The 13,009-nt window shown below is 41.9% G+C and overlaps 1 protein-coding gene across 1 annotated transcript in view; it reads left to right on the top strand.

Annotated features, from left to right (window-relative positions):
* The window catches only part of PXK (PX domain containing serine/threonine kinase like), a 94,116-nt gene extending 88,681 nt beyond the window's left edge, over positions 1-5,435 (top strand). Inside the window, 1 exon segment of the mRNA XM_030205361.1 lies at positions 3,726-5,435. Coding sequence (XP_030061221.1) covers positions 3,726-3,916 — 191 coding nt within the window. The 3' untranslated portion in view covers positions 3,917-5,435.
* The last annotated feature ends 7,574 nt before the right edge of the window (positions 5,436-13,009 follow it).

Below are 13,009 nucleotides of genomic sequence, written 5' to 3'. Positions count from 1 at the left end.
ATACGTCTTGTAATGCAAATCCCATACCATTCTCATAGCTTTTCTTTGCACCGCTTCAATTCTTTTTACATCCTTAGCAAGATATGGCCTCCAAAACTGAACACAATACTCCAGGTGGGGCCTCACCAACGACTTATACAGGGGCATTAAAACCTCTTTTCTTCTGTTGGTCACACCTCTCTCTATACAGCCTAGCAACCTTCTGGCTACAGCCACCACCTTGTCACACTGTTTTGTCGCCTTCAGATCCTCAGATACTATCACCCCAAGATCCCTCTCCCCGTCCGTACATATCAGACTCTCACAGATATGGGGTTAATGTCATCCTGATGGCTGCAGACTGGACCCTCTCTCCCAAAGCTCGTACGAGACAGAAAAAGCTCTCTGGCCCTGGTCCCATCCTTTCCCCACAGAAGGGGAAGAGGGCATTCTTAAAGGAGCCTCTTCTGCAGTTCAAGAATACCTTTCAAAATAGCTCCACCATGACCATACAGGGGGCCCTTACCTCAGCTAACACATCAGACCCTAAGCTTTATAACAATCTAAACAATTGCCATAAACTATTGAGGTGGTTGTTTGCAACGTTTGGCCTCTTAGGTCTCTTTTGGCTTGCAAGACTGTACTTGGCATATGCCAACCCAAATACCCGATGGCCTGTAGTAGCACTAGGTCATGTTTCATTCTGCTACCTTTTGTTTTATCCTTATCACCTTTCCCCTTGCTTCTGAGAGGGTGAAACATGAGTTGTTTTACATTATTGCAATAATTGCCCAACCCTGTTCTAAACACTGTCATTGGGCCTATCTTGTCTATCAACCTGATGAAATGCCACAGGCCTCAGCTAATCACTCTCTCATTACTTCTCTTCATTAGTGATTCTCTGTACTTACTCCATAATATAATTTGATTATGTACATTGTACACCTCCTTGTGGCTCTTTTCATATAGGATGGTTAATCGAGTCTAAATAAATAAAAAAGGCCTCTGGTGGTGTGATATTTACTGATCATGTAGGCACTACAGGAGCCTGCACAGGGAGTGAGAGGACACATAAGGAGGAATACTATGAGGCATATTTTCAAAGCACTTAGCTTTCCAAAGTTCCATAGGCACTTATTTCACTATGATGAGATTTTTATGATGGGACAAGTGTTTGGCTTTCATAATATATTTCTAAGCATTTCCTGATACTGTAAGAACACCTAGCTCTTTCAATCTTTGATAATCATTAAAGGCTCTGATTTATTATGATTTTTTAAAATTTCTGCACTTAAAGGTTCGAGTTTACCACTTTTCAGAGCCATCAAAGCTCCCACTCTGAACTAGCATAATGATTTATCTGGAGGGGCATAGCTGCTTGGTTAACTGGATATCTCCTCCTGTTTTAGGCTTTTTATAAAACTGCAAAGCTGTTAAGCTCCTATAAAGAAGGCGTGGCGACCAGATGGCACACACTTATGCATATCAAATGTAGGCAATTCCTGGGGCATAAATTGGGTGGAATAGAGGTGGAGTGACAATATACATATGTATTTATAAAATACTTTAGTACATGCACATATTACATCAGCTTTGAAACAGCTGTAAAGTTGTGTGCTACAGCTGCTGGATTTGAAAGGACACACACAGGTACTTGTGTTGCCATCATAAAATAGGCAACTTTTTGGGACTTCATGCATAGACATCCTGTTATAAGATCAGGTCCTATCTGTGAGATTAAAAAAGATAACTGCTTAGGTTGTTGGTTTTCAGTGTACCTGGTCAATATTAACCCCAGATATCTTTATCTAGTTCAGGACAGGCATTTGTCCCAGCCAGTCTGAACTAGTTTATCTTAAAATGGGCAGCACTGGCTATAGTTGGTTAAAATCAGTTGTCCAGCCCCATCCTCGGGGCACACCTAGTCCCATCAGGTTTTCAGGATATCCACAATGAATATTCATGATTTAAATTTGCATGCAGTTGAGGCACTGTATGCAAATCTATCTCATTCATATTCATTGTGGATATCCTGAAAGCCTGATGGGACTAGGTATGCCCCGAGGATGGAGTTGGGAATGGCTGGGTTAAATTCTAACCATGCTTTTGCCCCCATACTTCCAGCTGGTTAATATTTCACTGCACAATGGTTAACCTTCCCTAAATTATTCAGTCAGCAGGTCTGGAAATTTTAAGATTTGCCTGGTTAATTCCTGAAACTAGACAAGTCTTTAAAATTTAAGTCCTGTGATTTTTTATTTATTTATTTTTTTGTAATAAGGATGCAGCTATGTTAATTACTAGGCATTCAAAGTCTGATTTTGGTCAGCTAGCTAGTATGCTATACTTAAGAGACAAAGTACTTCATTACTCCTTTGGTTGCATTCTACTTAGGATCAGCATCTAATATCAAAGGCAGAAGCTAGCTTAAGCTGACTAGTTCTGCTGTCAAGACTCTGGAAATCAAAGCACAGGAGCTTTCCAACTGTAATTAACATTAATGCACCAGGAAACACCATAGCGGTTTTCAAGAAATATATACTTTCTAAGACATAATTGAAAAAATAAAGCATCAATATTATTCAGCCAGGCACTAATAAGGTACTCCTCATGCAGAGCTGCTGTGGAGGATTGCACTAGCTCACTGTGGGATCCTTTTACAAAGGCGCTCTAATCACTAGAGACACCCACAGAAATAACTGGGCATCTCTAATGTTTAGCCTGTGCTTGTTTTTAGCATGCGCTAAAAACATTAGCACATCTTTGTAAAAGGACTGCTGTGTATGTCCATATTATACTCCTGCTGGAATTCTGCAAGTTTATTACCAATGTTACAGCCCCATCTCCCTGTACACAGATACCATCCATATTTTTCCCAGCATCCATATTTCCAGCCCCATCCCTGCATCCACCTTTACAGCCCTCTTCCCTGCCTTCCTCCACCCACACATGGCATCCACCTTTTTTACAGCCCCTCCCTCTACCCACCTACATATAGCATCCACCTTTTTTTTTATTTTTTTACAGCCCCTCTGCCAGTGTTCACCTTTTTTACAGCACCCCCACAGCATTCACCATTTTTTTTTACAGCCCCCCCCCCTTCACACATATAGCATCCACTTTTTTTTAAAATAGCTCCATCCCTCCATATATATTTTTTTCAGCCGTCCCTCGCTCACCAGTGAGGTAGGAGCAGGAAGAGCTGCATGGGAGTACCGCTTTGGGGTAGGAAAGAACCCCACTCTTTCCTGCCCACTGCCGCTGCTCTGGTCCAGTGCCACTGCTTTTTCCAAATGGCCACCGAGACTTCCTGTGGCAGTCTTACGAGATTACCATGTGAAGTCCCGCTGGCCATTTTGAAAAAGCAGTGGCACTGGCCCAGAGCAGGAAAGAGTGGGGTTCTTTCCTTCCCCCAACGAGGCCTTTAGACCACCAGGGCGTATTCAGGTAGGCCTGGGGATGGCCCACCAAGGTTCGGGTGGGTGGGCGGCTGATGAGGGAGCCAGCAAGCCTTTGCGCAGATTCTGCGCAAAAATGTGGAATTCTGCATGGCTACAGAATTCTATGCAAATTCTGTGCTCCGCAGTTGCGGGGTAATATCAGTGTTGCAAATTGCTTCTATGAGTGACTCAACTGATGTTTATCAGAGTGGCTGGCACTGTTTAATTAAAGGTTATTTAGGTCCATTTCTGAAGCTATCACCTTATGATATTTTCTTTACTAATCACTTTGTTTCAATTTAACAGGAGCAACAACCTCGCAATCGATTCCACCACCACCACCACCTCCTCCAGAGGCAGATATACCAACACAAGTTACTTCTCCATCTGTTCATGGTACCTGCCGTGGCGCCTTACTCAACTCTATTCAAAATTTTAAGAAAGGAACTTTGAAGAAAGCAAAAACAAATGATTCTAGTGCACCTAGGATCTGCTGAAACTGAAAGCTGTCACAAACACTTGCATGTGTCAGTTAATCAAGCAGTCAGTGGAAAGGGGCATCTTATATTGCAGTTATCTCTTGAAAACCATTTTCAATCTTTTTTGTAAGTGTGAAAATATTCTTGATTTTCTAGTAAGCCACACTGGTTGAAATAGCTGATGTTTGAAACTTGTGGACAATAGTCCAAAAAGGTAGGCTTCTTCCTTAATGGAAGCTGAAGCTTTGACGGGTGTTTACCCCTCATAAGTTTTCAATATTTGCAGGTTCAACTACTGGTTTTTATACATTGCCATTTCTTCACCATGTTTGTGTAACTGTTGTGGAAACAAATCTCTGTCTTATTTAGAGCTTTTAATTATTTTTCTTGATTTCATGGAAAAACGTAACTTGAAAAGTTTCCATTTCTATGTAATATTTGTTACAGGAAAAGTCAAAGTACACAAGTATTACTGAAGGATATGACTAAAACAGGCAGGCCTGGAAGTTAAAAGCAGGGAAAAGCTCTCTTATGTTAAGGAAGCAGAGATATTGGATGTGTTTAATTGTCCAATCCAGAGTTACAAAAAGAATAAATATGGAAAAATAAGTTCTGCATCACTTAAGAAACAGAGCCCTATAAATATTGCTTCATAATGAATTTTAGATTGTGAAGTAAAAAAATGTAATGAAGGCTTGACACAAAGGGATCCTTTTATAAAGTGGTGCTACTGATTAGCGGTGCACTGAATGCGGAGAAGCCCATTCAGTTCCCATGGGCTTCTTCACATTCAGCGCATGCTACTCGGTAGCGCAGCTTTGTAAAATGAGCCCAAAGTGACTTCCTTAGCATCCCTCCGGACCAGCCCAGGATTGGACTGATGGGTTGTGCACGCAGCCCAGAGTGACTTATTTCCTGTGACTGGTCTGGACCAGAGTGCCATAGCAATAACAATTCTTTCTATCCCAAATCTGCCCTACATGGTTAATACACTTTTGCTTGTCAGAAACATCATTAATAGTCATGTTTAAACAGATAACATAGGCAGATCAGGGGTTATTAATATTAGTTCCCCTTTGCTATCTTTTCTTGAGCCCAGCAGCATGTACAACTGCTGTCCTCTGCCCTTTTTTAATCCCATGCTTTCATGTACTATTGTAACTTCAGTCTACACATAATTACAGCTAAAATGTTACAGTACACAAGCCTAGTTAAAGATGTACATTTCCAGTGGGGTGTTAATGTCCAAGCTTGATCCTGTTATAATTTCAAAATGTGGGGGTTATAATTAACTCAAGCAAATGGGAAAAGAGTGATGCTTCTATTTTGAAACACCAAGGCAGACTTTGTATTTGGTTAAATGTTTGTTGATTTTGTGAAAAACATCCTTTAGTTTATAATTTGCTTAAACTTTCAACAAATTGCACTTTAAAGGATTAACTGCAATTCCATTTTTTTAATTCAAATCCACATTTACTAGTGTTTGTTACTATGCAGAGAATATTGTGTATAAAGTTTCATGCCACTTGTGATGATATAGGAGATGCCCTCATTTTTATTAAAAAGTAAAATTACATAAGTTTTGCCATACTGGGAAAGACCAAAGGTCCATCAAGCCCAGCATCCTGTTTCCAACAGTGGCCAATCCAGGTCACAAATACCTGGCAAGATACCAAAAAAGTACAAAACATTTTATACTGCTTATCCCAGAAATGGTGGATTTTCCATTTAATAATCGTCTATGGACTTTTCCTCCAGGAAGCCGTCCAAACCTTTTTTTAAACTCCGCTAAGCTAACTGCCTTTACCACATTCTCTGGCAACGCATTCCAGAGTTTAATTACACGTTGAGTGAAGAAAAAGTTTCTCCGATTCATTTTAAATTTACTACATTGTAGTTTCATCGCATGCCCCCAGTCCTAGTATTTTGGAAAGCGTGAACAGACGCTTCACATCCAACCGTTCAACGCCACTCATTATTTTATAGACCTCTATCATATCTCCCCTCAGCCGCCTTTTCTCCAAGCTGTAGAGCTCTAGCCGCTTTAGCCTTTCCTGATAGGGAAGTCGTCCCATCCCCTTTATCATTTTCGTCACCCTTCTTGGCACCTTTTCTAATTCCACTATATCTTTTTTGAGATGCTGCGACCAGAATTGAACACAATATTCAAGGTGCAGTCGCACTATGGAGTGAAACAAAGGCATTATAACATCCTCATTTTTGTTTTCCATTCCTTTCCTAATAATACCTAACATTCTATTTGCTTTCTTAGCCGCCGAAGCACACTGAGCAGAAGGTTTCAACATATCATCAGCGACGACACCTAGATCCCTTTCTTGGTCCATAATTCCTAACATGGAACCTTGCATGATGTAGCTATAATTCGGGTTTCTCTTTCCCACATGCATCACTTTGCACGTTCTCACACATTAAACGTCATCTGCCATTTAGACACCCAGTCTCGTAAGGTCCTCTTGTAATTGTTTACAATCCTCCTGCGATTTAACGACTTTGAATAACTTTGTGTCATCAGCAAATTTAATTACCTCACTAGTTACTCCCATCTCTAGGTCATTTATAAATATATTAAAAAGCAGCGGTCCCAGCACAGACCCCTGGGCTGGGGAATCCCACTAACTACTCTTCTCCATTGAGAATACTGACCATTTACCCCTACTCTGTTTTCTATCTTTTAACAAGTTTTTAATCCACAATAGAACACTACCTCCTATCCCATGGCTCTCCAATTTCCTCTGGAGTCTTTTATGAGGTACTTTGTCAAACGCCTTCTGAAAATTCAGATACACAATATCAACCGGCTCACCTTTATCCACATTTTTGTTCACCCCTGGCTGACTCCGTTTGTACTTAGGCTCGATGCTAGAGTTAACCCCCCCCCCCCCACCCCCCAAAAAACCTACAGTTTTTAACTATGATTTTTCTATTATTAAATTATGGGACCCTTTTATAAAGCCAGTGGCAAAAAGTAGCCTTAGCACATCCTCACCCTGGTCTTTTCTACATGCTAAGGCCACTTTGTAATACTGCAGTAAAATGGCTGTTTTTCTATTTTTGGCATTAATGGCCATGCGCTAATGTTATTAGCATGTGGACCTTTATGCCATCTATGGTCCAGGTGTTAGTCCCACACTATTCAGTTCATGTACAGCAATGGTGACATGAAATTAAAATATTTGTTTTAGGATATGGGTAGTACCCACACATTTTGAATCATACCTGTGGTAAACACCCATTAGTGCTTACTACAGCTTAGTAAAAGGATGGCCATCGGTTTGTTTTGTTTTTTTTTTTTTTAATTAAATTCCTTAGCCCATATATTAGGGCTTCACAGACTGTGCTGTGGCCATAAAGGAATCAAATATAGAAGGGAACGAAAAGAAGAACTTGGGCCTTATCTGCTAATTTGCTTTCCTTTAGTCCTTCCAGGCCTATCCAGAGAAGCCTGCAGGGTTATGTACTCCTACTGGTAGTTGGAGACAGAATGCTGAGAGCCTATAACTATGGTGGACCATCCCTAAGAGAAACCATAAAACCCCAGGAACACTGGTCTGTGCTCTTTGCTCCTGTGATAACGGGAGCATAGTAAAGCTGCTCCCCTGTTTTGCTTTAAAAATGTTTTTTTCTTTTGGTTAACATACAAAACCAGATAGAACAGAAACTCCGACAAGACCTAGAAATCCATCAGCAGCTGCCAGTGAAATCTACCATGCGCACTACTCAACAGCAGAGAGTACTACCAAGAACCAATAGGCGGGATCTGGGTCACTCTGGAGCAGTGGCGTAGCTAGACTGCCAATTTTGGATGGGCCTGAACCCAAAGTGTGTGGGCACAAAATTTTCTCTCTACCCCCCTCCCCCAGCAAAATTTAGTCACGCTAATCAGATGCATTTGTCACACAGGGTAAAGTGCTGCTTTTCAGTGCATCAGATTTCAGAAAATTTATTTAATAGCCTAACACCCTTTTCAGTGAGCTTTCAGAGGCCAAAACCTCCTGCCTCAGGTCAGTATAATGCTGTTACGGTATCCTCGCCTGACCTAAGGAAGGAAGTATTGGTCTCTGAAACTTCATTAACACAGGTACCATATTACTTTATCCTAAATTTAAAATAAAATTATTTTCTTTACCTTTCTTGTATGGCCATTTACTTTTTCTCATTGTGTCGCTCCCAGTCTCTAGATTCTGCTTTCCTTCGTTTTCGCTTAACTCTTCTGCCACGGTTTCCTGGCCATTTCTCATTTTTCTCTCCTTTTTCTTTGCTTTCTTCAATATTTTTCTGCCTCTCTCTCGCTGTCCTGATTTAATTCATTCTTACTATCCATTCTTTAATTTCCTTCATCTACTTATGGCTTTTCATCTTTTTCTCACCCTTGTTCTCCCCATGCCCCTTCCTCTTATTCTCCAGTCTTTCACTACTCTCCTTTTCCATCCAGCAGCTCTCTTCTTTCTCTCCCCATCCTTCCAGTAGTCTCCCCTCTTTCTTTCTGCATCCTTCCGTCCAGTGTCACCTCTTTCTCCCTACCCTTCCATCCAGCGTCTTCCCTCTTTCTCTCCCCATCCTTCCATCCATCTACCCTCTCTCCTGATCCTTCCATCTAATGTCTCTCTCTCCCTCTTTCTAACCAGTGTCTCTGTATCACTCTACCCTTTTCTGTTCAGTGTCCCTTCTCCACATCCTTCCAGTCTCTCCCCTTTCTCTCTGCATCCTTCCAGTCTCTCCCCATCCTTCCATCCAGAGTCTCTCTCCCCATCCATCCGTTTTCCCTCTCTGCCATCCTTCCATCTGTTTTCCCTCTTTTCTCCCCATCCTTCCATCTGTTTTCCCTCTCTCCCCATCCTTCCATGTTTTCCCTCATTCTCTGCCATCCTTCCATGTTTTCCCTCTCTCTGCCATCCTTCCATCTGTTTTCCCTCTTTTTCTCCCCATTCTTCCATCTGTTTTTCCTCTTTTTCTCGACGAGGCCCGCCCTGCATGCCAGCGCCAGCCCCAGCTCCCATTGCCGGCCACTGCTGCTTTTCCTGTTGAGCAGCAGGGCCGGCGCTACAAAAAGAAGCAGCGCTAATGGCGCTAAGGATGAAAAATGTTTAAAAAAAAAAAGCGCAGCACCGGAAGGCACTGTCTAGGCAGCCTTGAGGCATTGGCTGCTGGCTTGCAGGCTCCTCCCATCTCTTACGTTACTGCCCCTGCGTTGCTCCAGGGGCAGTGATGTAGGAGACGGGAGGAGCCTGCGAGCCAGCAGCCAATGCCTCAAGGCTGCCAAGACAGTGCCTGCCGGTGCCGTGCTTTTTTTTAAAAACATTTTTCGTCCTTAGCGCCGTTAGCGCTTCTTTTTGTAGCGCCGGCCCTGCTGCTCAACAGGAAAAGCAGCAGTGGCTGGCAATGGGAGCTGGGGCTGAAATTGGGTGGGCCTGGGCCCAGCCAGGCCCACCCGTAGCTACGCCCCTGCTCTGGAGGGAGTAAAGGAAAGCAAATTAGCAGGTAAGGTCTAATTTCTCCTTCCTTAGCACCCCTCCAGACTGGACCCAGAAGAGACTGATTGATAGTAACAAAGCAGTGACCATCCACTGTATAGTAAATACGATACTGCTGCTGTACAAATGTCCAGTGGCAACACCAGAGAGCTGTCTTCCTACAACACCATCTGATTCCTAGTAGAATGGAACTTGAGAACCTCTGGAACCATCGTGCCAGTCTGTATGTAAGCAGAGGCTAAAGCACTCAATCTACTGAGCAATGGTAGGCTTAGAAGCTGCCAACCCCTTGCAGCCTCCATCAAAAATTATAAACAGACACTGACAAAAATACTCCGTCCTACTCAAGTTACACCTTCAACACTTTCCTAACATCAAGCTTGTACAATTGCCTCTGCTCCTCAGTGCCATCATGCCTAACGAGGACTGGCTCACATGAAAACTAATTTACGTATAAAGAAGGTAAAAGAGATTAAATTATTGCTGTACAAAGGAGTACATGTTTTAATCTAGCACTATGTACTTTGTAAACACATTTCCCTATGGGGTATGAACCGACCTGGAGGAACAAGCCTCAGATGGTAAGAATTAAAATGAGGTTTAATTTACTTTATGGGCAAAACCTTCAGTGCTCTGTCATTAAAACTCTGCATGGTCATATATCTATCTGGTTACCCTACTTAAGACAACTATACATTTAAAAAATATACTGAAAAGACTTTTTGTCTTAACCATGCTTCTAAAGGTCAAATGTTCAACACAGACTGTGACCAGAGTTTTGCCTCTTGGCTGTTTCAAGCAGCAGCTGCTCTTCTAAGTGCAAAAACAATGTAAACATACTCCAAATACTAGTAGATCAATCCAGCAATCTGAAATATGTTTAAAATCATAAATACTTTTTTTTTTTTTTTTTTACTATGCCGTGCATTTTTCAGCATCACTGAGTTCCAATCATATGGTATGGTATTCCTTTTTACCTATCCGTTTGTCTGATGTCATTTTTGGTTTCACAAATTAACTTTATTGGTCTTCAATTTTACAAAAACATTGTCATCTCAGAAAAAAACGTTCCCATTTGATTTTTGAATTTACACCCGGTGGCTCTTCTGTTCTCAATCAAAAAATCCAGTATTGCATTCTTTGTAACAAAAACTTGGCTCAGTTTGGTACTCTGTCACCTGGTCTATAACACAACACCGCAGCATTTCACAAGTGTGCTTCTTTTCAATGTAGTGAAGCACCACTTGGGCTTCCTCAAGGCAGATTTGTGTTATGTCTAATGTGTGCTTAAGGGTCAGGTAGTTTGCCCCACATATAATTTTGGACAAGGATAAATGATCAAATAGATGACAAGACAATCTGTACTGCAGGTTGTCTTATATTTTGAAGCAAAACTATTGAAAGTTGTCAAAACGCATGCGGATTGTGAAGAGTTACTGGAAGACTGGGCATCCAAATGTCAGATGAAATTTAATGTAGAAAAATGCAAAGTGATGCACACTGGGAAGAAAAATCCAAATCATAGTTATCTAATGCTAGGATCCACTTTAAGAATCAGCTCTCAAGGAAAAGACCTAGGTGTCACATTGTTGAGAATATGCTGAAATCTGCTCAGTGTGCGGCAGTGGACAAAAAAAAAAAAAACCCAACAAGATGCTAGGAATTATTAGGAGAGGGATGCAGAATAAGACCAAAAATAACCTCAACTTGAGTATTGTATTCAATTCTGGTCACTGTACCTCAAAAAAAGATATAGCAGAATTAGAAAAGGTTCAAAGAAGAGCAACCAAAGGGGGATGGAACTGCTCCCCTATGAGGAAAGGCTAAAGAGGTTAGGGCTCTTCAGCTTGGAAAAGAAACAGCTGATGGGGAATATGATTGAGGTCTACAAAATCATGAGTGGAGAATTGTTTTTTCTCTCATTCAAAAAGTACAAAGACCAGGATACACTCAATGCAATGGCATGGGATACTTTTAAAACAAAGAGGAGGAAATATTTTTTTCATTCAAAGAATTAATGGACATGGGTAAGCTACTGCTTGCCCTAGGATTGGTAGCATGGAATGGTGCTACTAATTGCATTTCGGCCAGGTACTTGTGACCTGGATTGGCTACTGCTGGAAGTAGGATACTGGGCTGATGCAGTATGGCTGTTGTTACGACAGAATTTTTTACTTGGTTACCTGATCTATAAACCAAGCCTTTAATTCCAACACATCACATATCATGCAACTCTGACACTGATGCTGACCTGTTATTTTGATTGAAGGAACTCCAGATCTCTCTACATCTGAGTTCTTTGAGATTGACTTCTTGTAATTGCAATCCTCAACTCAAAATCCATAAGAGCAGGTTTATTTGCCCTGATGTGCCACTGCTTCCTTAGGACTTTTAGCACAATTCACTCTTTTTAGATCTTCAGACCCATCGGCTTGCCTAAACAATAGATCCCCATTTAAAAGTTTCACTCCTGTATAAGGGAAAGGGAAATGGGACTTGATATACCGCCTTTCTGAGGTTTTTGCAACTACATTCAAAGCGGTTTATATTCAGGTACTTATTTTGTACCAGGGGCAGTGGAGGGTTGTGACTTGCCCAGAGTCACAAGGAGCTGCAGTGGGAATCTTACTCAGTTCCCCAGGATCAAACTCCACTGCACTAACCACTAGGCTACGCCTCCACATGAGGATAAGCAGCTTGAACTGTTTTCTTGGCTAACCTCTCTGCAGTAGTTGTGTTAGTAACTCTGATGCTTGATCTTGAAAATCCTTCATCTCTGTACAAAGTCTCCTAAACCTTAGAAACTGCATGAAAGGTAGACGCTAATCTTTGGCAGTAGTGGAGTGACAAAGTTGTATAGGGCACTGCTATAGCTATGTCCTGTTGCTAAAACGTTGCATTCTGGGTTTTGTGTCCCCAGCTGTCTTAACGCTCAGTAGCATACACAAGAGCAAGTAGAGACTGACCCAAAGACAAACCGGCATAGGAGATTTTGCTTGGAAGCACTTTATTTAGAGCTTCTTTGTAGATTCTGCACCAGCGACTATACACTACTTTTGTTGTGACCCTTGAGGCAGGTGGGTTTTTCCCACCAAATCACAGCCAGTGTCTGGTCCTTCTACTGCTGCTCTGAATAAAGTGCTTCCAAGCAACATCTCCTGTGTTGGTTCGTCTTTGGGTCGGCCTCTAATTTTTTCCCCTTTGCTGTACCTGTTGATGCTGGATAGGGCAGCTGCTCTGCACTAAAGAAATACATGGTCTTCTATATCAATAAATTGGGTTCCCATCTAGATTAGCCTGCACAGTGCAGCAACTTGGTAGTGCTATCATGAGACTAGTACTAGAGTTCTTACACAGCATGACTTAAACCTACGCTTGAGATGTAAATGTTAGTATGGAAGAGGAGTTGTTTCTTCAGCTGCAGCAGCCATGTCAAGCTTTGCACACAAGGAAGCTGGTTGTGTGTGCAGGCTTGGGGTGGGGGAATAAATACTGTCCTATGGTCTGAATCAACACCAAAGCTATGCCAAAAGCAATTGCTCTTTTCTTTTACTGTTAGCAGCCGCTGGCAGCATGCTGTGAGATGTTTGGTGAGGGAGGACAGAACAGGGCTGGGCTG

Source organism: Microcaecilia unicolor, chromosome 6 (assembly GCF_901765095.1).
Source record: "Microcaecilia unicolor chromosome 6, aMicUni1.1, whole genome shotgun sequence".
Taxonomy (NCBI): Eukaryota; Metazoa; Chordata; class Amphibia; order Gymnophiona; family Siphonopidae; genus Microcaecilia; species Microcaecilia unicolor.
The sequence above is the reverse complement of the archived record's forward strand: the minus strand, read 5'-3'. Positions and strand labels throughout refer to the sequence as shown.